The sequence below is a fragment of the Physella acuta genome, unplaced genomic scaffold (assembly GCF_028476545.2).
Source record: "Physella acuta isolate Inbredline_101_S28 unplaced genomic scaffold, ASM2847654v3 ptg000629l, whole genome shotgun sequence".
Classification (NCBI taxonomy): domain Eukaryota; kingdom Metazoa; phylum Mollusca; class Gastropoda; family Physidae; genus Physella; species Physella acuta.
The window spans coordinates 264,635-290,433 of record NW_026732148.1 but is presented as its reverse complement, the minus strand read 5'-3'; the positions used below and the strand labels follow the sequence as shown (position 1 = coordinate 290,433).

The following is a 25,799-nucleotide window of genomic DNA, read 5'->3' as shown; positions in this document are numbered from 1 at the left end:
GTGTTTGTGTGAGTTAATTTGTGTGTGAGTACTGGTGTGTTATTTCGTGTGTGAGTGTTCGTGTGAGTCAATTTGTGTGTGAGTGCTGGTGTGATATAGTTACTGTGTGAGAGCTAGCCATCTTTGTGTTTGCATGTTTGATGTTTATTTTCCTAGTAAGTGAGCGGTTCTTTTTCTTGCAATTTGTTTTCCAGAGTTTTATATTCGCCTACGAAATATTTCTACTCGATTACACCCCGTTTACTGTGGTCTACTCCTTGATGTACCTCTGCCTGGTGTAAAGGTGCATAACTCTAGTTGTGTTGCAAATGTTTTAAATGAGACCGTGCTTTGAAAGACGTTGGTAATTAACTCAAGCAAAGACAGTCATATATTCGCAACAGTAGTGACAATAGTCGCGTGACATAAGTCACAATTAAAATTTCAGATTATGGGTTATTTAAAAGGCTGGGGTTATGGAAAAGGTTGCTAGAAATACGCGATGTACACAACTTTCAGTGTTTCTTGTCTTTAATCCGATTGTTGTGTAAATTGTACATTTATGTTTAGTGCGGGATTTTAAATGTTGTAATTTCAAGTTTGTCAAGTTACTTTAAGGTGTGTTAACACGAGATTTAACATAGATCTTTGATATTTGAAGGCTCTATATTTTAGGATCTTAAAATTTATATTTTACGAGATTATATACCAACCCATTTTTGCAAAAGCAGATGTATACTAAAATGATCATAACAGTGTATTTTACATTGACAAAACTTGACCCTAGCTCAACCCCTGTCAGCTAATAATCTCTAGAACTGGATAACCCCGACCCAAGGCAAGACTCAACATTAGCGTTCGCAACACATGTTAATCTAGCGATTAATTCAACACATTCTAAAATCGATCATTATCAATAAAAAAAAAACAAGCAACAGTTTTAAATTGAACATTCTTTATATAATATATTCATGATGTCAATACATATAATAATTGTGGAAATGCAATAATCTAAATAATTTTTTTTTAGATTTTGGAACTTTGGAACTGATTTCGAGTTCTAGGATTCGTATGAATTAGTTAAGAATTAGAAAGTTAGTAGTGAAACATTGAAATGATGAATTTGATGTTGAATTATATTGAGTCTTGAGTTTAAGTGTGTTGTTAGCTGCATGAGTCTTGTATCAAAGTGTTATGTTTGTATACATGTATACACGCATAAAAAAATAAATAAATATATATATACATATATATATATATATATATATATATATATATATATATATATATATATATATATATATATATATATATATATATATATGATGTAAATGCGGGAGTGACTACTTGAGTGAACATCTATGATGTCTGAAATCCGCCACGTTAATCACTGGTCCCATCATAATGCCGCGGGAAGTATTTGGCACCAACTGAGGTACGCCTGCGAAGAACCGGGGTATTACGTTCCTCTTGTCGAAACAGCAAGACTAGAGAGAAGAAAGGTAATGATAACATGAGGTTTATTCTAAAAGTGTGTGTGTGTGTGTATGTGTGTGAGTAGTGATGTGAATTTGAATTAGGGTGTGAGTGTAAGTGTGAGCGTGATTGTCTGTGTCAGTGTGGGTGTGAGTGTGGGTGTGAGTGTAAGTATTCATTATTATTTATACGTCAATGTATATGAAAATTATGTTTTGATTTTTGTTATCTTTTGTACCTTGTTATAAAATAAAAATAATAAAACATTAAAGAACCAGTTACTAATAAACCTCTTACTGGAGAACTTGGTTGTAAAATCGCAATTAAGTTATAAACGTTTTTTTATTAAAATATATTTTTTTTAAAAAGCAAAGTAATAATAGACTTACTTTACTGGAGCCTTACCTGGAAAGTAACTAACAATCCAAGGTGTGATTGCATTGACCGAAACCTTCAACGCTGCGTAGATGATCACACTCAACGCACCACTCAAGGCACCGATTAAGTATCGACTCATTAATTTAATCCCGATATCAGTCATGCTGTAGATAGAATGAAGCATTAATTTAATCCCAATATAAGCCATGCTGTAGATAGAATGAAGCATTAGTTGAATCCCAATACCAGCCATGTTATACATAGAATGAAGTCTTAATTCAATCCCAATACCAGCCATGCTATACATAGAATGAAGCATTAATTTAATCCCAATATCAGCCATGCTATAGATAGAATGAAGCATTAATTTAATCCCAATACCAGCCATGCTATACATAGAATGAAGCATTAATTTAATCCCAATACCAGCTATGCTATACATAGAATGAAGTATTAATTGAATCCCAATATCAGCCATGCTATAGATAGTATGAAGCATTAATTTAATCCCAATATAAGCCATGCTATAGATAGAATGAAGCATTAATTTAATCCCAATATCAGCCATGCTGTAGATAGATTGAAGCATCTATCAAGCTAGTACCTGCACCTTGTACAACTCACAACTGTCGTCATCAGAAAACAAGTGTCAGGGCACCCCATGTATGTCGGGAGCTACATAAGCCTCCCGCACACCATCACAGTAATGAGCAGGAGAGTACATTATTAATGTCCAGTTGGCTTTGCTTGACCAGTTATCCGAGGTTCTAATTTTACTCTCCAGTTTTTACTGCCTGGTCTAACTGGTAGCTAATTCTATCCGTACCATTTTAATAGACATATTTAGAGATGGTTTCAGCTAAGGCATGTTTTAGGAAGAGCCTAGTGATTGATGCCAAAGTCAATTTCATGGAATATGAAACAGAGTTAATCAGTTTTAGTGATCTCAGCCTTAACAAGAGAAAGTACGGTGAGTTATATGAGTCAGGTACTCTTTAGAGCTGGATGAACTCGGAGTCATCCAACAGACTCAAGTACGGGATCCGAACTGGAGGCTCGGGTCAACAGTTGAGGCGTTCTACCGACTACCTCTCGACTAGGTTTCTCTTTGATGAGACATTACCGATAGAAAAGTGGCTTTATGACGAGGAATTATTCATACAAATTTAACGTGATAGAGGGTCATCCTCAGATGAAATCACCCGGTTTTGGACAATTCTTCCCTCTTCCCTCCCTGCTGTCACATTTCGTCACAAAACTACAGACCCCCCCCCCCACTAAACCTATAACTCCACACCTGAACTTACACCCCCCCCCCCCCCTTCGCAACAAAAATTCTTTCCAAAATATTGACTGAGCTTGGTGTATATTAGTCATTCTCTTAAAGAATTTCCAAAAACAGCTTCCAAAAACCTCGAAAAAAAAAAACTCAGCTAAAATCAACTCTTTACAACTCCCCTTCATCACACATCGTCACTAAGATCCACCCCCTCCCCACCCGCCCCCACCCTTAGGTGTGTAACGTCATTTATTTATGGACGAACCCATAGCCAGTAATAGCCTGGTGTTTAAGTTATGAAAAAAAGAAGACTAGGTTAGGATTGTTCATACGTGTGTACGTTAGTGCCATGACTTGAAAGAAAATGACCACAAACCTGCATCCATGTTTAAAACTTTGGTCGCCGCTTGCGTTTGGCTCCGGCAAATCTGGGAACAAAGACCTTGATTTAGTCTTCACCGTAATTATTTTTGTCTCATGTAAAGGTATACAAGTTTAAAAATGTTTTAAAATAAGCGTATGCTTTATAAGTTTACAGTGCGTGTTTTAAGATAATTATTGCAACCAATTACACGGCTATTTGAATAATAACCCGACCTTACCTCCAAACTTTTCTTGATGGTCCGCGTTCTTGGTGTCTTCGCTTGTTTTCTTACATAGGGAATTCCATTCCCCACCAAAGAATACTGTGCAACAAGATGGGTAGTCAGGGGCGTAGCGAGAAGGGGGGGAGGGGTGCGGACCACACCGGGTGACACCATTTAGGGGGTTGACACCAAGGCAAAAAATAGCAAAATATATAGAGAAAAACTCGAGAGGGGGGGGGGTGCAAATCGAAAGTTTGAGGGGAGCGGGTGCAAATCAAAAACTTGAGGAGGGGTGGAAATCGAAAGTTTTTGAGGGGGGGGGGGGGGGGTTGCAAATCGAAAATTTGAAAGTTTGTCCCTGGGAAGGGTCTCTATGCCTCTGGGGGGGGGGGGGGGGTGACACCATTAAGTGCCGCACCGGGTGACACCCGACCTCGCTACGCCACTGTGGGTAGTTAATTGTGCAAAGTCGCAGATAGCTGTACAAGCATTTGTAATTGATTATTTGCTAGCTTCTACGTTGAAGGCATTGTTTTACACTTATGTACGATATGTGTTGTGGTTGTCGAAGAACAAATAATGTATAAATCATATATAACAATCATTAATATTGAAAAGAAATTATTTCTTAAATCAATTATTAAAAAAAATTAAAATCGCGGTACTAATTGTTTAGAATATAATTTCGACTTCAACAAAGTTAGCACAGCCCTAACACTTCTAAGTTAGCACAGCCCTAACAAAGTTAGCACAGCCCTAACAAAGTTAGCACAGCCCTAACAAAGTTAGCACAGCCCTAACACTTCTAAGTTAGCACAGCCCTAACACTTCTAAGTTAGCACAGCCCTAACAAAGTTAGCACAGCCCTAACAAAGTTAGCACAGCCCTAACAAAGTTAGCACAGCCCTAACACTTCAAAGTTAGCACAGCCCTAACACTTCTAAGTTAGCACAGCCCTAACAAAGTTAGCACAGCCCTAACAAAGTTAGCACAGCCCTAACAAAGTTAGCACAGCCCTAACACTTCTAAATTAGCACAGCCCTAACAAAGTTAGCACAGCCCTAACAAAGTTAGCACAGCCCTAACAAAGTTAGCACAGCCCTAACAAAGTTAGCACAGCCCTAACACTTCTAAGTTAGCACAGCCCTAACAAAGTTAGCACAGCCCTAACACTTCTAAGTTAGCACAGCCCTAACAAAGTTAGCAGAACCCTAACAAAGTTAGCACAGCCCTAACAAAGTTAGCACAGCCCTAACACTTCTAAGTTAGCACAGCCCTAACAAAGTTAGCACAGCCCTAACAAAGTTAGCACAGCCCTAACACTTCTAAGTTAGCACAGCCCTAACAAAGTTAGCACAGCCCTAACTAAGTTAGCACAGCCCTAACAAAGTTAGCACAGCCCTAACAAAGTTAGCACAGCCCTAACAAAGTTAGCACAGCCCTAACAAAGTTAGCACAGCCAAACACTTCTAAGTTAGCACAGCCCTAATACTTCTAAGTTAGCACAGCCCTAACAAAGTTAGCACAGCCCTAACAAAGTTAGCACAGCCTAAAACTTCTAAGTTAGCACAGCACTAACAAAGTTAGCACAGCCCTAACACTTCTAAGTTAGCACAGCCCTAACACTTCTAAGTTAGCACAGCCTAACACTTCTAAGTTCGCACAGCCCTAACACTTCTAAATTAGCACAGCCCTAACAAAGTTAGCACAGCCCTAACAAAGTTAACACAGCCCTAACACTTCTAAGTTAGCACAGCCTAACACTTCTAAGTTAGCACAGCCCTAACAAAGTTAGCACAGCCCTAACAAAGTTAGCACAGCCCTAACAAAGTTAGCACAGCCCTAACACTTCTAAGTTAGCACAGCCCTAACAAAGTTAACACAGCCCTAACACTTCTAAGTTAGCACAGCCCTAACAAAGTTAGCACAGTCCTAACAAAGTTAGCACAGCCCTAACACTTCTAAGTTAGCACAGCCCTAACAAAGTTAGCACAGCCCTAACAAAGTTAGCACAGCCCTAACAAAGTTAGCACAGCCCTAACAAAGTTAGCACAGCCCTAACACTTCTAAGTTAGCACAGCCCTAACAAAGTTAGCACAGCCCTAACAAAGTTAGCACAGCCCTAACAAAGTTAGCACAGCCTAACAAAGTTAGCACAGCCCTAACAAAGTTAGCACAGCCCTAACAAAGTTAGCACAGCCTAACATTACTTAGGTAGCACAAAATAGGATGAAGAATATTAATTGATTTTCTTAAAATATTATAATGCACCATTATTTACATAAATGGCTTGCGTGCGCTAGAATGATAACACGAAAGTCTCACGAGCGTCCCTGGGTCCACCCACGTAAGGGTAAGTAAAGTCTGGGCATAGAGCTGACCACACACTACACTTTCATATGCCGTGGTCACTGTAACAGGTGAACTCAACTTCACTGACTCATGGACCCAGAGGCGTAGCGAGGGGGGGGGGCGGACCGCACCGGATGACACCATTTAGGGGGGTGACACCAAGGCAAAAAAAAGCTATAGAGAAAAGCTTGAGGTGGGGGGGGGGGGGGGGGGGTGAAAATCAAAAGTTTGAGGGGAGTGGTGCAAATCGAAAGTTTGATTGAGGGGGGGGGGGGGTGCAAATCGAAAATTTGAAAGTTTGTCCCCGGGAAGGTTCACTACGCCTCTGGGGGGTGACACCATTTAATGCTACACCGGGTAACAACCGACCTCGCTACACCACTGCATGGACCGTCATATTTCGATAAGGGAACACATTTTGTTTTACTGTTAACAGATTGTTCTGTTATAAACTACCTACAACGCGATGGTAATTTTAACTACAAAAATAACGTGCCGCTTAAAAAAAAATTACACATTCATAACCTCTAAATCTAAAACTTGAAAAATACAAATTTCCAACTTTCCTGTACATTTTCCTTATTTTGTTGTTTATTGAAAATTTAAGTTTTTTTTTAAAAATAAAAGCATTTGTTTCTATTTCATTAAGCGTTTAATTAAGTACCTACATTTATGGACAGGAATCACTCTGTATGTCAGGTACAAAAACACTATTACTACTATTACGATGGGCAGTTTAGGTAACATTTTGTATCCAAGTTGGCTGAATCACAACGGAAGTTGACAAAACTTCAAAGTGATAACTTCTTGTTGCCAGAAATATTTTTTTAAAAATCTGTTATAATCCGCCCCAAAAAAGCTACCTTATTAAATTTGACTTAATAGAAATGAAAATCTGGTTCCAAATGGTTCCAAATTTTTGTTGCAAGAAAGCAAATTGTTCAACCAAAATTGAATATTTTATAACATTTGTAACTATAATTTTATCACTTGCCATATTTTTAATCTTTTCCTACATATAGGATGCCTAATTAATTTTTTATGAATTAACTAAAATTGTGTCCAAATTGGTAGGCTTTCTTACTCAAGTTTTCCGCACTATTATACACGCGTTTTTATGTTCATTAGGTGCGCAATAGTCTTTAGTCATGCAACTGCATTGTTAATACAAAAATTCATTAAAAACATTTTAATAACAAGCTTTTATATAATAAGTAACTAGGCATACTGCCTAGCTTCGCTTAGGTTTTCAAAAAAGTTGAGAAATTGAATGATTAATTAATATGTGATTGGCTGTTAGGTTAAATGCTTCGGGCCTAAATTTATTTCCATGGGGTACGTTTTAGTAGTAATAAATTACTGGAATATTCGCATACTTATTACTCGCTTGGTTATTAGAACTGAAAGGGCTTTCAAAAAAATTATCAATCAAATATTATATTAAATTACTTTTGCAATTAATTTTACAATTTCATTACAATACAAAACTTAATTTATAACAAAATATCCAATTAAAACAATGCTACACTTTATGATTTTTGTTTTTTCTGAAAAAGAGTATACAAAATATTTTAAAATTGTTACATTAAAAAGTTACCTCCCCTGCTCATAGACCAAATGACCAAATATCGTATAATGAGAATTTCACTCGCAGTCATTTTAGCCCTCTTCGAGGGCTTTGATGCTGACCAACAGTTTTTCCATACGGCCCATTCATCTATAGAGGTGTATGCAAAACATTAGCCAGTTATACAAAGAGTAAGTACCCTAAAATTTGCGTTGAAATGACCCTCTGTTTTTCCCATAAAATACAAAGATTATATAGGGAAATACAACTGATCAGTTTTGACCCCTTTACGAAGTTTTCCCAGATATGCCGAGTTTTTTATGACACCCCTAGGTGTTCTTCTACCACCTCACAAAATATCAAGGGGGGTCGTCGGAGGAAATTTTTTTTCGTAATAGAGCTCATATAAAGAGAATTTTACTCGCGGTCACTTTTTAGCCCTCGTCGAGGGATTTGAGTGTAACCGACAGTTTTCCCTAAATGTCAAGCCATTGACCTAGGAGCATGCAAAAAATTAGTCAGATATACTGAGCTTAAGTACCCTAAAGTCTGAGTTGAAATGACCCTCTGTTTTTCCCATAAAATACAAAGATTATATAGGGAAATACAACTGGTCAGTTTTGACCGCTTTACGAAGTTTTCCCAGATATGCCGAGTTTTTTGTGACACCCCTAGGTGTTCTTCTACCACCTCACAAAATATCAAGGGGGGTCGTCGGAGGAAATTTTTTTTCGTAATAGAGCTCATATAAAGAGAATTTCCCTCGCGGTCTCTTTTTAGCCCTCGTCGAGGGCTTTGAGTAAAACCGACAGTTTTCTTTAACGGTCAAGCCATTCACCTAAGAGTATGCAAAAAATTAGCCAGATATACTGAGTTTAAGTACCCTAAAGTCTGCGTTGAAATGACCCTCTGTTTTTCCCATAAAATACAAAGATTATATAGGGAAATACAACTGGTCAGTTTTGACCGCTTTACGAAGTTTTCCCAGATATGCCGAGTTTTTTGTGACACCCCTAGGTGTTCTCCTACCACCTCACAAAATATCAAGGGGGGTCGTCGGAGGAAAAAAAATTTCGTAATAGAGCTCATATAAAGAGAATTTCACTTGCGGTCACTATTTAGCCCTCGTCGAGGGCTTTGAGTGTAACCGACAGTTTTATCTAAAGGTCAAGCCATTGACCTAGGAGCATGCAAAAAATTAGCCAGATATACTGAGCTTAAGTACCCTAAAGTCTGCGTTGAAATGACCCTCTGTTTTACCCATAAAATACAAAGATTATATAGGGAAATACAACTGGTCAGTTTTGACCCCTTTACGAAGTTTTCCCAGATATGCCGAGTTTTTTGTGACACCCCAAGGGGTTCTCCTACCACCTCACAAAATATCAAGGGGGGTCGTTGGAGGAAATTTTTTTTCGTAATAGAGCTCATATAAAGAGAATTTCACTCGCGGTCACTTTTTAGCCCTCGTCGAGGGCTTTGAGTGTAACCGACAGTTTTCCCTAAAGGTCAAGCCATTGACCTAGGAGCATGCAAAAAATTAGCCAGATATACTGAGCTTAAGTACCCTAAAGTCTGCGTTGAAATTACCCTCTGTTTTTCCCATAAAATACAAAGATTATATAGGGAAATACAACTGGTCAGTTTTGACCGCTTTACGAAGTTTTCCCAGATATGCCGAGTTTTTTGTGACACCCCTAGGTTTTCTCCTACCACCTCACAAAATATCAAGGGGGGTCGTCGGAGGAAAAAAATTTTCGTAATAGAGCTCATATAAAGAGAATTTCACTCGCGGTCACTTTTTAGCCCTCGTCGAGGGCTTTGAGTAAGACCGACAGGTCTGCCCTACGGTCAAGCCATTTACCTATAAACATGCCAAAAATTAGCCAGATGTAAACAGGGTAAGTGCCCTAAAATCCGTTTTGAAATGACCCTCTGTTTTTCCCATAAAATACAAAGATTATATAGGGAAATACGACTGGTCAGTTTTGACCCATTTCCCGATTTTTCCCGGACATGGCGAGTTTTTTGTGACACCCCAAGGTGTTCTCCTACCACCTCACAAAATTTCAAGGGGGGTCGTCGGAGGAAATTTTTTTTCGTAATATAGCCCATATAAGGCGCCGGTCAGTCGAGGTCAGTTTTGACCCCTTCTCCGTAGACTTTTCGGCCAACCGTCACCGGCCTTCGTGTTCTATCGCCCGAAGGCACCATCGTGCCAAATTTGACGCGCCTGCGGCGCCGGGAAGTGCCCTATCGGGCACCCGACCACTTTGCTTTATATATATAGATAATGCATTAATAAACCGGGAGTGATCTCCCTAAACTTTCTCTAATATTCCTATATAACACCACCACGGATGGCAACTCGGGATACAGACAATATTTTAAACCATTTTTAATTACTTTTTAAAAATAGAATAGAATCTCGTTGAAAAAAGAATTGCACACCAAGTAAACGCCAAACAATATGTGCATAATAGTGCGCGATATTATTAGTACTTTATAAATTCACATGTGTTTTTGAAGAATCGGAAATAGCGTAAATCACTACTTCCGGTCAACGGAAATTATTCAAAATTTGAAAGAAGGCAGACTATTGGATATTTTACTACCATCTGAAATTTTATTTATCTACCTGAAATAGTACTCAAGTTATAGGCTTTTGAAAAATTCAAAGTAGAAAAAGTTTCACTTCCGGTTTTTTGGAAATCGCTCAAAAGTTAATCGGCAACTACGATTTTGATAAAATACTTATATATGAAATTTCATCAACCTAGCTATAACGGTACTGAAGTTATCGTGATTGCAAACACACAGACACATACACATACACACATACACAGATATACGGACAAGATTGCAAAATTATGTTTTTCAGTATCAGGGAGGTGTAAAACGTCGAGATTTGCAAAAATCTCGATTTTTTTTTTGCACGATTACAAGTCTTTCTCTATACTTCGTATATACGACAAAGTAAAAAAAGCAAATCGGTAAAGTTCTCTTTTCGAACCTGACGGCCCGTGGGACTAAAGAAATAGACTTCACCTGTTTCTGTGATCTCGACATATGCCCTTGCTTGTTTAGGTACCCATTAGAGCTGTGTGGACTCAGGGACATTCTACTGATTTGAACCGGATTCGAACTGGAGACCATTGAAATAGCGATCCAGCGCATTCCGTTAGGCCACGCCTTCCAATAAAAAGACTAAAAGCATCTCTCATATATACACACAATTTGTGTTAAGTGAGCGTACAGGTGTATAGTTTTGTTAAAATTTATACCTGTATTTTTTAGATATTTTATATAATCTATTCTGTATTTGGAGGTAGATCATTATTATTTGAAGGCTGAGTTTTAAGACATTATCATATTATGATTTTATCGTGGTGGAGTTCTGTCCAGTTTTTCTTAAAGTTGAGAGAACGCTAAATACAGCAGAAAAGTATTTTAAAATGGTCTGGTTACTCTAGCTCTTTCCCAATCCGACTTGGTTAAGCTGGACTCAACATTAACGCTCCCAACACACAACATTAACGCTCACAACACACGACATTAACGCTCACAACACACAACATTAACGCTCACAACACACAACATTAACGCTCACAACATTAACGCTCACAACACACAAAATTAACGCTTACAACATTAACGCTTACAACACACAACATTAACGCTCACAACATTAACGCTCACAAAAGAAAACAATTAACGCTCACAACACACAACATTAACGCTCACAACATTAACGCTCACAACACACGACATTAACGCTCACAACACACGACATTAACGCTCACAACACACAACATTAACGCTCACAACACACAATATTAACGCTCACAAAACACAACATTAAAGTTCACAACATTAACGCTCACAACATTAATACTCACAACACACAACATTGACGCTCAGAACACACAATATTAACGCTAAAAACACACAACATTAAAGTTTACAACATTAACGCTCGCAACACACAATATTAACGCTCACAAAACACAACATTAAAGTTTACAACATTAACGCTCACAACATTAATGCTCACAACACACAACATTGACGCTCACAACAGACAACATTAACGCTCACAACACACAATATTAACGCTCAGAATATTAATGGTCACAGCATAAACGCACACAACACACAATATTAACGCTAACAACACACAACATTAACGCTCAGAACACACAACAGTAACGCTCACAACACACAACTTTAACTCTCACAACACACAACATTAACGCTCACAACATTAACGCTCACAGCACACAACATTAACGATAACTACACACAATATTAACGCTCACAACACACAACATTAAGGCTCACAACTAACAACATTAACGCAACAGCATTAACGCTCATACGACTAGTGGCCTCTCAATCATCAAGTTCTATATAAAGTCCATCAATACATTCTATATAAACTCAATCAACACGTTCTATATAAACTATATATATATATATATATATATATATATATATATATATATCATACTCATTCATTAAATGAAACTAAGTTAACCTCGATCATGCTTGATCATACTAACTCAAGCTCCATAAAACTCCCTCATACTCAATCATACTCCATGATACTCACAATTAAAGACGCAAAGCAGTTTTCGTTAAAATATAGCATTTGCATTTGCATTGTATTTTCCTGATGTTACACAACAGATGAATAATAAGTATTTTCTAATGTATATAAACTGGACGTTTCCTGGCACAAATCGTGTTCGTAAATTTTCGAGTAGCACTGGTTATCTATGTGTGAGTTGAAAGTGTAAAGTTTTTAACAAGCAATACAAAATGTATGTCGTGAATAATGGAAATGATGAGTTTGATGTTGAATTATATTGAGTCTTGGGTTAAAGTATGTTGTTAGCTGGATGAGTTTTGTATCAAAGTAGCATTTGTGACATATTTAGCCAGGTTTGAGGTTGAATTTTGGTTCTTTGTAGCTTATGTGTGTATACATTTACACACACACACACACATATATATATATATATATATATATATGTATATATATATATATATATATATATATATATATGATTATGTAAGTATGCGTGTGACTACTTGAGTAAATGTCTAAGATGTCTGAAATCACTGGTCCCATCAGAATGTCGCGGGAAGTATTTGGCACCAACTGAGGTACGCCTGCGAAGAACCGGGATATTACGTTCCTCTTGTCGAAACAGCAAGACTAGAGAGAAGAAAGAAAATGATAACAAGAGGTTTATTCTAAAAGTGTGTGTGTGTGATATGAGTGTGAATGGTGAGGTGAATTAGAATTAGGGTGTGAGTGTAAGTGCGAATTAAAGTGTAAGTGTAAGTCTCAGTGTGTGTATAAGTGTGAGTTTCAGTGTGAGTGTGAGTGTAAGTGTATTTGTGAGTGTGAGTGTAAGTGTGAGTTTGGGTGTGATTGTGATTTTAAAATAGAGTGTGAGTGTGAGAATGAGTGTGAGTGTGAGAATGAGCGTGAGTGTAAGTGTGAGTGTAAGTGTGGTTGTGATTGTGATTTTAAGCTTGAGTGTGAGTGTAAATAATGCGTGTGAGAATGAGTGTTAGTGTAAGTGTGAGTGTAAGTGTGGTTGTGATTGTGAGTGTGTGAGTGAGTGTGAGTGTAAACGTGAGTGTGAGGGTACGTATTCATTATTATTTTTCCGTCAATGTATATGAAAATTATGTTTTGATTTTTGTTAATATTTATCTCTTGTTTAAAAAAACAAAACATTAAAGAACTAGTTAGGAATAAACCTCTCGCTGGAGAACTTGATTGTAAAATTTATAATTAAGTTATAAAAGTTTTCTTTGGTTAAAATAAATGTTTAAAAGCAAAGTAAAAATAGAATAACTGGACCCCTACCTGAAAAGTAACTAACAATCCAAGGTGTGATTGCCTTTACCAAACACTCCATCGCTGCGTAGATCATCACACCCAACGCATAACCCAACGCAGCATTGAACGGACCGCCTAATTCTTTAATCATTAATTCCATCCCACTTTCAGTCATTCTGTAGATAAAATGAATCATTAATAAAATCCCAATATCAGCCATGCTGTAGTAGAATGAATCATTAATTCAATCCCAATATGAGCAATGCTGTAGATAGAATGAATCATTAATTTTATCCCAATATCAGCCATGCTATAGATAGAATGATGCATTAATTTAATCCCAATATCAGCCATGCAATACATAGAATGAAGCATTAACTCACTCCCAATACCAACCATGCTATACATAGAATGAAGCATTAATTTAATCCCAATATCAGCCATGCTGTAGATAGAATGAAGCATTAATTTAATCCCAATATCAGCCATGCTCTAGATAGAATGAAGCATCTATCAAGCTAGTACCTGCACCTTGTACAACTCTCAACTGCCGTCATCAGAAAACAAGTGTCAGGGCACCCCATGTATGCCACGAATCGGGAGCTACATACGCCTCCCGCACACCACCATAGTGATAAGAAGGAGAGGACATCTATATACTACTAAAAGTCAAGTTTGTTTACATGTTCTAATATTTCTTTTTTTGTTTGTTTGTTTGTTTTTTTTGTTTGGCTGATCGAGTATTGTGATATGTTCTACTCTATCTGGAGAGCTGTAAAATAGTATGTAGGTAGAGAATAATTTTATAATGCAGACAGACTGTTAATCACAAATTTATTTAAAGACGTTAATTAATTTATTGATTTATTCATACATATATTAACCACAATTTTTTAAAAAGATTTGAAAAGCCACTAGACTCGACGGAAACAGTGACGTCACATGATGTGTTTATTTTTTTTACATCGATAATGGCGGCCTATCGAAGAAGATTGTGTTCCTATTCCAATGTTTAACGCATTCTAAAGCTAATTTTCTGTCTGCTTTAACTTTAACAATACGTCCGTTTGCTGTATTTATTACGTTCCAATACTTATATCAATTTTAAACTGTCTTTTTTCATTTAGTTTTACAATAAATTTCTCTAGATCTAAAGATCAGCTGTCGAAGGAAAGTTATGAATCTAGCCTAGATCTAGGTCACTAGACTCAATGTAAATTCTAGATCTAGACTTAATGTAAATTCTACATCTAGAATCTATTTCAGGCCTTAATACATCTAGAATCTATTTCAGGCCTTAATTATTTTATATAAATCTTTGTTTGGCTAATTTAAGATAAAATTTAATTTGAAAGTTACTACTACTAGACTTAGATCTAGATCTATGCGCGTAAATCAAGTTGTATAAGGAGACTCAAAGTATAGTATAAAAATTCACTTGTGATGTCACGAGTAAATAGCTAAGTTGGTATTGTAGCCGGCTCTCATGCGGGTGGCACAGGTTCTAGACCAATATGTCAATGATATTTTTTTTTCAATTTTTTTTCCAGATGTGAATGATAAAATTGCCTATCTGAACTTGGAAGGATACATGGCAGGTGAAGTAGAGTTCATCTGTTTCTTTATCCTAAGCATATGAAAGGATAGTGTGGTCAGAGACATGCTCGGCAGGAATCGTTTTTTAAACGATAAAAACATGTTGTCTGAGACTTGGCGGGACACTGGGCAGGTGAAGTAGAGTTGAGTAGGTCACCTGTGACGTCAGTATATGAAGGGATAGTCCGAAATCGGTGTTTTTAAAAGATAAAAAACATATTTTTGAATGTGGGGTCTGTTTTTTGTGACGATAAGTGACACTGCAGTAGCGTAGCGAGGAGGGGGGGGGGCGGCGGGAGGGAGGGGGGAGGCGGTGGGGGGGGGGGGGGGGAAAGGGGAGGTGGAGGGGGCAAGGGGGGGGGCGGGGGGGGGACATATGTTGGGGCGCCAAAATGGTTTGGAAAAATAAATTGAAAGTTTGAGGGGGGTGCAAATCGAAAGTTTGAGTGGGGGGGGGGGGGGGTGCACATCAAAAGTTTGAGGGGGGGGGGGGGTTGCAAATCGAAATCTTGCGGGGGGGGGGGGTTCAAATCGAAAAGTTTGTCCACGGGCGCCGGGAAGGGTCGCTATGCCTCTGAGTGACAGACGTGATGTTTTTTGATGGATGACCCCCGAAACCCACAGTTATCCAAGGGATGACGGGTAGTCTAGTTATTATTATATTAATGTCCAGTTGGCTTAGCTTGACCAGTTATCCGAGGTTCTAATTTTACTCTCCACTTTTTTACTGTCTGGTCTAACTGGTAGCTAATTCTATCCGTACCATTTTCATAGACACATTTAGAGATATTTTCAACTAAGGCATGTTTTAGGTAGAGCCTAGTGATTGATGCCAAAGTCAATTTCATGGAAGATGAAACAGAGTTAATCAATTTTATTGATCTCAGCCTTAACAAGATCAAGTTCGGTGAGTTATATGAGTCAGGTACTCTATAGAGCTGGATGAACTCGGGGTCAACCAACACTCAAGAACAGGATCCGAACTGGAGGATCGGGTTAACAGTTGAGGCGTTCTACCGACTACCTCTCAACCAGGTTTCTCATTGATGAGACATTACCGATAGAAAAGTGGCTTTATGACGAGGAATTATTCATACAAATTTAACATGATAGAGGGTCATCCTCAAATGAAATCACCCGGTTTTGGATAATTCTTCCCTCATCCCTCGCCGCTGTCACACATCGTCACAAAACTCCAGACCCCCCTGCCCACCAAACCTATAACTCCACACCTCAACCTACACCCCCCCTCCTCCCGCAACAAAAAATTCTTTCTAAAATATTGACTGAGCTTGGTGTATATTAATCAGTTGTGACCTACTTAGGTCTGGTAATGTTTATTTTTACATTTGTTATAATACCATATATGGTCTGTGGTGCAATGACCGGTTTTTTCCTCTGTCTTACCAAGAGAGTCTTAGACTCAGAAATTTTCCATCAAAAGATGATTGATTGATTCAGACCAGATGACCACCCCAACCAATGGCCTTATGATTTGAAGGTGACCTTCCATGTTGCCTAAGTCTATAAATAGACTGCGCACAGGCGTCTCGAGGCAGTTCATTGACCAGACGTCGTTGAGAGACATAAGCCCTGTGTGTTGCCGTGTAGTACTAAGTTGTTTAAGTAGCATATTCTTATATTACTTGTGGTTAAGTAATTCTTTATGCTTATAGCAGCGTTGTGTAAACTGTGGTGATTTTTCTGAAGTGTTAAAATGCTGTGATAGTGTATCATATTATTTTTCCCACGAATTGTAAGTTGGGTTTTGTTCATTCTGTAAATCTATTTTATTCCTGTATAAATCTAGTGTTCTGCCACGACTTTGTACACTCATTACAAGTTATATGCAGATTAAAGGTATTGTTGGCATCAGTAGTTTCTCTAGTGTTTCCCCTAGACATCAATTACGAGTCCTAGCGAACTAGTGTGTTAACTTTCTTTTATTTAGGCTTGTCGCCATCTGTGTATAATCAGTTAAACGAATCCGGGAGCGTTCGCCAACTATCTGGCTGATAGATTGGTGTCCGTTACAAAAGTGGGGGCTCGTCTGGGATGTAATCTGTTGTACGAGTTGTTGGTTTAAACATTTAAACACTAGGTTCAGTTCTAGTTAGTTGTTTCTTAACCCAGTGGGGCTGTGTAAAAGCGCCGCTCAAGGCTAGAGTTATCTAGGTCAAAAAGCCAGACGTGTCGTGTCCTATATTTAAGGTCAAGTTCATAGCAGATCGTTGGGCTGTGCTAAATTTAGTTTTGTTTTGATTTTGAAACAAGTTGGAGTGGAATCTTTTTTGTTAAAACCCACAATTGAGGAGGTAGAGAAGTTAAGTAGGAAAGATTTAATTAGTGTTGTAAAAGAATTGAAGTTAGATTACTCTGTCACTCAGAAATCAGAAGTGTTAAGAGATAAAATTATAGTTCATTTTATTAATGAAGGTGTGTTCGGAGAGAGTTTGTTGGCTGAGGTGATACTCCGTGAGGAGAAACCTCTAGAAGAGAGGGAGTTTTTATTAAAGGAAAAGGAGGCCAAAGTTACTTTAGAGAAAAAGGAGTTAGAAACTAAAAGTGCTTTAGAGAAGGCTTTAAAAGAAAAGGAGTTGGAAGCTAGAGTTACTTTAGAGGAAAAGGAGTTGGAAGCTAAAATTGCTTTAGATAAGAGGAGGTTGGAATTAGAATTCGGTCAGGTTAGTGGTGATGTCACTTCTCTAGAGGAACCTAAAAAGTTGTCGGTGGGGCAGGTGATTGCCAAATTTGGGAAATTAGTCCCTAAGTTTAATGAAATAGATTTGGTTGTCTTCTTTAACTCATTTGAGAGTTTAGCGAAAGCATGTGAATGGCCCGAAACGTCTATTACTGCTTTATTAAACACGGTTCTTATAGGAAAAGCTGCAAACACATATCAGGCACTCTCTCAAGACGTTCAAACTAACTATGGGCTGGTCAAGACTGCCATTTTGAAAGCCTACGAATTGACTCCAGAGGCTTATCGGATGAAATTCCGAAAACTCCGAAAGCTACCCACTCAATCCTATGTAGAATTTCTCTTCGAAAAAGAGAAAGTTTTCTCGAGATGGCTAAACTCAGAGGAAGTCTCAGAGTTTGAGAAACTCAAATCACTTGTTCAGAGGGAGGAATTCCTAAATTCCCTACCTGAAGAGATCCGTCTACACATCCTGGATAATAGGATAGTCGACATCAAGAAGGCTGCTGAGTCGGCTGACACATATACGTTGGTTCATAAGAGACCACAAGTGTCAGGTAACCGCCTCAACCCTGTACTTCCCCTTTTTGGCAACAGTCCCCCTGTTGGCCAATCCTTGAAGTCGTTACAGTCCAGAGAGAAGCCCAGATCCACTCTCAGTCGTCGAACAGTATGCCAATACTGCAAGAGACCTGGTCACTTTATCAAGGACTGCTATAAGCGTCATCAAGTTAACAGAGAGTTAACGGAATATCACCGTCCTAAGAGACACAGGAGCGTCACAGTCACTTCTTTTGAAAAGCTCAATGGACATTACACCGGAGACGAACACCGGAAATGTTTCCATTATCCAAGGAGTGGGGGCAGAATCCACTGTGGTCCCTCTACACAAGTTTTCCCTGAAACATCATCTCGTCGAAGGTGAAGTCATTTTAGGAGTAATAGATAGTATTCCTGTCCCAGGAGTACATCTGCTTCTAGGGAATGACCTTGCGGGAAGCAAAGTATACCCCTGTACGGTTCAAAACCCTTTGTCAACAGTTCCAGATAATGATAATGAACTGTATCCTGCATGTGTGGTGACAAGAAGCCAGACCAAACAATTGGCTGACACAGCGCATGAACCACAACTACCATCATCGTCGGGCTATCCATCTCCCAAACTGGAATCTATGCTTCCAGAGAACACAAGCCTGGGCTTACCCCTGATGATATCTCAGGAAGACATCATTAAAGCTCAACAAGTCGACGCGGAACTCAAAGCAATGGTCGAAAAATCACTCTCAGCTGACGATGTGGAGTATTTCTCCGAGAACGACCTCTTCTTTCGTCGCTCTGTACCAGTGGTTGGGTAAAAACCAGCTGTGGGTCCCTCCACCTTATCGGCATGAAATACTGAAACTGGCACATGACCATCAGATGTCAGCGCACCCAGGAGTCACGAAAACAACGGCGAAGATCAAAGAACTGTTTTTTTGTCCGAAAATGAAAAATGATGTGTCGCGTTACTGCAAAAGTTGCACGAACTGTCAGTTGGCCGGGAAGCCCAACCAGAAAATTCCTAAGGCCCCTTTGAATCCGATTCCTGTATTAGAAGAACCCTTTTCTAAAATCATCATGGACTGTGTAGGTCCCTTGCCTAAAACTAAGGCGGGCAACGAGTACCTCCTTACCTCCTTACCTTTATGTGTTCAAGTACCCGTTTTCCCGAGGCGTTCCCCTTACGGAACATTAAGGCAAAGACTGTAGTCAGAGCCATGACCCGGTTCTTCACTACCGTTGGATTACCTAGAATCGTTTAAACAGACCAAGGCAGCAACTTCACCAGTCACCATTTTCAGGAAGCGCTAGCCAAGCTAGGCGTTACCCACGTCACCAGCTCAGCCTACCACCCTTAGTCTCAAGGTGTACTTGAGAGGTTTCACCAGACACTGAAAACCATGCTGAGAACGTTCGCTAAAAGTAACACCCAATGGGATGAAACTGTTCCATGGATTATTTTCGCCGCTAGAGACTGTGTTCAGGAATCTCTAGGTTACTCTCCTTTTCAGCTTGTGTTTGGACATTCTGTCCGTGGTCCCCTGAAGCTGATCCACGAGCGTTGGACAGGTACCAGTAACCATCCAGTGGAGAACTTTGACGATTTTCACGTTCGATTGAAGGCCGTGTGCGAATTGGCTCACAAGAACTTAAGAAAGGCCCAAGTGAGAATGAAAGAACTGTATGATAAGAGTTCTCGTAAACGGACATTCAATCCAGGCGAGAAAGTTCTTGTGCTCGTGCCTAACCTGAACAATGCGTTATCCTTAAGATATTGTGGACACTTTATGGTGCATTCAAAATTAAGTGATTTGAACTATGTTGTCAATACTCCGGACAGAAGAAAGAAACAGACAGTGTATCATGTTAACTCACTGAAAAAGTATTATGATAATTGTACCAATCTTCATTCCACAGATAAAATTACTTTACCTGTATGTATAAATGTTTCTGATGATGTGATACATGACAAACTGAAACCCCCAAAATTGGTAAATTCTTCCTTTTTAGATCATTTAAATGACCACCTTATGCATTTGTCCACTGAGGAAAGCCATAGATTGTCTCAGTTATTTGAGACATTTCCCTCTATTTTTGGGGATGTCCCCAAAAAGCAAAGGTACCACCTCATGATGTAGATGTAGGTGATGCAAAGGCTGTCAAACAACACCCCTATAGAGTTAACCCAGAAAAAGCTATTTTGAAATTGATTACATGATCAAGAATGATATCATTGAACCCAGTTTCAGCAATTGGAGTTCCCCCTGCCTTTTAGTCCCGAAAGACGGTGGATCTTTCAGGTTTGTGACCGACTTTAGGAAGGTCAATGCGCTCACCAAAGCTGATTCCTACCCATTACCTCGAATAGAGGACGTTATTGATAAAGTTGGTCAAGCTAAGATAATTTCCAAAATTGATTTACTGTCAGGATACTGGCAAATCCCCTTATCTGACCGTGCAAAAGAAATATATGCTTTTGTAACCCCTAATGGTTTTTATAGATACAAACGTATGCCTTTTGGTATGCGAAATGCTGGTCAAACTTTCCAGCGGGTCATTAACTCTGTCATTGCTGACATAGACCAATGTGAGGCCTACATAGATGATATAGTAGTATTTTCTAATACTTTTGAAGAACATATTGTTCAGTTGACTGACCTTTTTAGAAAATTGTCTGAAGTTAATTTTACTGTAAACCTGCATAAAAGTGATTTTTGTAAAGGTTCAATTAACTATTTGGGTTATCAAGTGGGAACTAACCAAGTTAGGCCCATTGAAGCTAAAGTAGATGCTATTGTGAAGTTGCCTCCTCCCAAAAATTGTAAAGAAATCAAAAAGTTCCTTGGGATGGCAGGTTACTATAGGCGGTTTTGTCAAAACTTTTCAGCTGTAGCTGAACCACTTACTGCCTTATTGAAAAAGGGTGTTGAGTTTGAATGGTCAACTAAATGTCATGAAGCTTTTTTAACCATTAAGTCATTTTTATCTAATGCTCCTGTTATGGCTGCACCAGATTTCAGCAAGCCTTTTAAACTTGCCATTGATGCTAGCAACTTAGCCATTGGCTCAGTCTTATTTCAGGAAGACAACATGGGGATTGACCATCCAATCGCTTTTTTTTCCAGGAAGTTAAATGAGAACCAAAAGAATTACTCCAGTATAAATAAAGGAATTACCCTGTCGGGTTTACCACTTTTAATATCCACATGGAAATATTGTAATACCCCTTTCTGAGGGACTTTGATGTATTATTATTCTTTTGGAAGGGTTACTCCCATTTCACGAATTGTAAAAGATTGAGTTAATTCCCTTTTATTTCGAGGGATGTTTTCACCTGGTATTAAGATTTTGGTTGGCTTCGTTTGTAGAACATTTTTTTTTTATTTTATGCCAGATTGGTTCCTTATGTATGTTTTTGTGGAACCTATCTGCCACTTCCAAAAAGGGAGGGGATGTGACCTACTTAGGTCTGGTAATGTTTATTTTTACATTTGTTATAATACCATATATGGTCTGTGGTGCAATGACCGGTTTTTTCCGCTGTCTTACTAAGAGAGTCTTAGACTCAGAAATTTTCCATCAAAAGATGATTGATTGATTAGACCAGATGACCACCCCAACTAATGGCCTTATGATTTGAAGGTGACCTTCCATGTTGCCTAAGTCTATAAATAGACTGCGCACAGGCGTCTCGAGGCAGTTCATTGACCAGACGTCGTTGAGAGACAGAAGCCCTGTGTGTTGCCGTGTAGTATTAAGTTGTTTAAGTAGCATATTCTTATATTACTTGTGGTTAAGTAATTCTTTATGCTTATAGCAGCGTTGTGTAAACTGTGGTGATTTTTCTGAAGTGTTAAAAGCTGTGATAGTGTATCATATTATTTTTCCCACGAATTGTAAGTTGGGTTTTGTTCATTCTGTAAATCTATTTTATTCCTGTATAAATCTAGTGTTCTGCCACGACTTTGTACACTCATTACAAGTTATATGCAGATTAAAGGTATTGTTGGCATCAGTAGTTTCTCTAGTGTTTCCCCTAGACATCAATTACGAGTCCTAGCGAACTAGTGTGTTAACTTTCTTTTATTTAGGCTTGTCGCCATCTGTGTATAATCAGTTAAACGAATCCGGGAGCGTTCGCCAACTATCGGGCTGATAGATTGGTGTCCGTTACACAGTCTCTTAAGGAATTTCCAAAAACAGTTTCCAAAAACTCGAAAAAAAACTCAGCTAAAATCAACTCTTTACAATATTTTAAAAAAAAATTCATAAAAAACGTTTTAATAACAAGCTTTTATGTAATAATGCACTAAAAAGTAGAAAATAAATTATAGACTACTATTTAAATAACTATAAAGAAAAGCGTGGGTCACTTTAGTATCTATTGGATACCTTTACTAATGTTAAGGAAGACACCCACGCTTTTCTTTATAGTTATTTAAATAGTAGTCTATAATTTATTTTCTACTTTTTAGTGCATTATTACATAAAAGCTTGTTATTAAAACGTTTTTTATGAATTTTTTTTTCAGTACTTTACATGTTTTATTTACAATAGAGTTACATGACTAAAAACCATTGCGCGCCTACTGAACATCACGTTCAGTAGGCGCGCAATGGTTTTTGAACGCAGCCATTGAACTTGATGGCGCAGCTATTGAAGGTGATGACGCGTGTGGTGTGGTTGGCAAGACATGCCTACTAATTCGATCCAAATTTTAATTAATTAATAAAAAATTAATTAGGCATCCAATTAAGTCAAATTTAGTTTCATATTGCATTGTCATCATGTCTTGACCCACGTGCCAACTGTGAATCGTATCGGTCAAGTAGAACTGTCCGAATTTTCACTCCTGCGTTTCTATCTAGACTGACGACAGACAGAATGACGAGGAAGTGAGTTAAATAAAAGCTTGTAAAAAATAACAACACTTTCTGATTCCACTCCCCTTCATCACACATCGTCACTAAGATCTACCCCCTCCCCACCCGCCCCCACCTTTAGGTGTGTGACGTCATTTATTTATGGACGAACCCATAGCCTGTGATAGCCTCGTGTTTAATTAATGAAAAAAAAGACTAGGTTAGGATTGTTCATACGTGTGTACGTTAGTGCCCTGACTTGAAAGAAAATGACCACAAACCTGCATCCATGTTTAAAACTTTGGTCGCCGCTTACGTTTGGTTCCGGCGAATATGGGAACAAAAAACTTGGTTTAGTCTTCACCGTAATTATTTTTGTCTCATGTAAAGGTATACACGTTTAAAGATGATTTAAAATAAGCGTATGCTTTACACGTTTTCTTACTTTAGAGTTAGACAGTGCGTGTTTTAAGATAATTATTGCACAGCCTAACACTTCTAAGTTAGCACAGTCCTAACAAAGTTAGCACAGTCCTAACAAAGTTAGCACAGCCCTAACACTTCTAAGTTAGCACAGCCCTAACACTTCTAAGTTAGCACAGCCCTAAAAAAGTTAGCACAGCCCTAACACTTCTAAGTTAGCACAGCCCTAACACTTCTAAGTTAGCACAGCCCTAACACTTCTAAGTTAGCACAGCCCTAACAAAGTTAGCACAGCCCTAACAAAGTTAGCACAGCCCTAACACTTCTAAGTTAGCACAGCCCTAACACTTCTAAGTTAGCACAGCCTAACACTTCTTAGTTAGCACAGCCCTAACACTTCTAAGTTCGCACAGCCCTAACACTTCTAAGTTAGCACAGCCCTAACAAAGTTAGCACAGCCCTAACACTTCTAAGTTAGCACAGCCTAACACTTCTAAGTTAGCACAGCCCTAACAAAGTTAGCACAGCCCTAACAAAGTTAGCACAGCCTAACACTTCTAAGTTAGCACAGCCTAACACTTCTAAGTTAGCACAGCCTAACACTTCTAAGTTAGCACAGCCCTAACAAAGTTAGCACAGCCCTAACAAAGTTAGCACAGCTCTAACACTTCTAAGTTCGCACAGCCCTAACACTTCTAAGTTAGCACAGCCCTAACAAAGTTAGCACAGCCCTAACACTTCTAAGTTAGCACAGCCTAACACTTCTAAGTTAGCACAGCCCTAACAAAGTTAGCACAGCCTAACACTTCTAAGTTAGCACAGCCTAACACTTCTAAGTTAGCACAGCCTAACACTTCTAAGTTAGCACAGCCCTAACAAAGTTAGCACAGCCCTAACAAAGTTAGCACAGCCTAACACTTCTAAGTTAGCACAGCCCTAACAAAGTTAACACAGCCTTAACAAAGTTAGCACAGCCCTAACAAAGTTCGCACAGCCCTAACAAAGTTAGCACAGCCTAACACTTTTAAGTTAGCACAGCCCTAACAAAGTTAGCACAGCCTAACACTTCTAAGTTAGCACAGCCCTAACAAAGTTAGCACAGCCTAACACTTCTAAATTAGTACAGCCCTAAGTTAGCACAGCCCTAACACTTCTAAGTTAGCACAGCTCTAACAAAGTTAGCACAGCCCTAACACTTTTAAGTTAGCACAGCCCTAACAAAGTTAGCACAGCCTAACACTTTTAAGTTAGCACAGCCTTAACAAAGTTAGCACAGCCTAACACTTCTAAGTTAGCACATCCCTAACAAAGTTAGCACAGCCTAACACTTTTAAGTTAGCACAGCCTTAACAAAGTTAGCACAGCCCTAACAAAGTTAGCACAGCCCTAACACTTCTAAGTTAGCACAGCCCTAACACTTCTAAGTTAGCACAGCCTAACACTTCTAAGTTAGCACAGCCCTAACACTTCTAAGTTAGCACAGCCCTAACAAAGTTAGCACAGCCTAACAAAGTTAGCACAGCCCTAACAAAGTTAGCACAGCCCTAACAAAGTTAGCACAGCCTAACATTACTTAGGTAGCACAAAATAGGATGAAGAATATTAATTGATTTTCTTAAAATATTATAATGCACCATTATTTACATAAATGGCTTGCGTGCGCTAGGATGATAACACGAAAGCCTCACGAGCGTCCCTGGGTCCACCCACTTCTGATGGGTACCTAACTCACGTAAGGGTAAGTAAAGTCTGGGCATAGAGCTGACCACACACTACACTTTCATATGCCGTGGTCACTGTAACAGGTGAACTCAACTTCACTTGACTCATGGACCGTCATGGTCGAAAAGGGAACACAATATTTTTTTACTGTTAACAGATCGTTCTGTTATAAACTACCTACAACGCGATGGTAATTTTAACTACAAAAATAACGTGCCGCTTAAAAAAAATGTACACATTCATAACCTCTAAATCTAAAACTTGAAAAATACGAATTCCCAATTTTCCTGTATTTTCCTTGTTTATGTTATTTATTGATAATTTAAGTTTTTTTTAATAAAAGCATTAGTTTCTATTTCACTAAGCGTTTAATTAAGTACCTACATTTATGGACAGGAATCACTCTGTATGTCAGGTACAAAAACACTATTACTAGTATTACGATGGGCAGTTTAGGTAACATTTTGTATCCAAGTTGGC

General features: G+C 38.6%; 1 protein-coding gene across 3 annotated transcripts; it reads right to left on the bottom strand.

Annotated features, from left to right (window-relative positions):
• Window positions 1-1,308: 1,308 nt before the first annotated feature.
• LOC131948208 (uncharacterized) lies at window positions 1,309-25,799 on the bottom strand. Of its 3 annotated transcripts, none has more exons than XM_059309748.1 (5): window positions 25,704-25,799; window positions 3,715-3,798; window positions 3,489-3,540; window positions 1,861-1,997; window positions 1,309-1,466 (listed from the first exon to the last, which is right to left on the bottom strand). In XM_059309748.1, the coding sequence occupies exons 1-5, from the start codon at window positions 25,780-25,782 to the stop codon at window positions 1,363-1,365; spliced, it is 456 nt and encodes a 151-aa protein (XP_059165731.1). In that variant the 5' UTR covers window positions 25,783-25,799; the 3' UTR covers window positions 1,309-1,362. The 3 variants fall into 3 exon arrangements, with proteins under 3 accessions (XP_059165731.1, XP_059165730.1, XP_059165732.1); XM_059309747.1 differs by lacking the exon at window positions 25,704-25,799 and adding an exon at window positions 6,720-6,835; XM_059309749.1 differs by lacking the exons at window positions 3,715-3,798; window positions 25,704-25,799 and adding an exon at window positions 6,720-6,835.

Coding starts and splice junctions, on each gene's coding strand:
- LOC131948208 (XM_059309748.1), bottom strand. CDS start 25,782: ATGTTACCTAAACTGCCCATCGTAATACTAGTAATAGTGTTTTTGTAC. Junction 1,998..3,488: donor AGTTTTAAACATGGATGCAG/GTTTGTGGTCAT, acceptor TTCTATCTACAG/CATGACTGATATCGGGATTA. Junction 1,467..1,860: donor GATTGTTAGTTACTTTCCAG/GTAAGGCTCCAG, acceptor TCTTCTCTCTAG/TCTTGCTGTTTCGACAAGAG.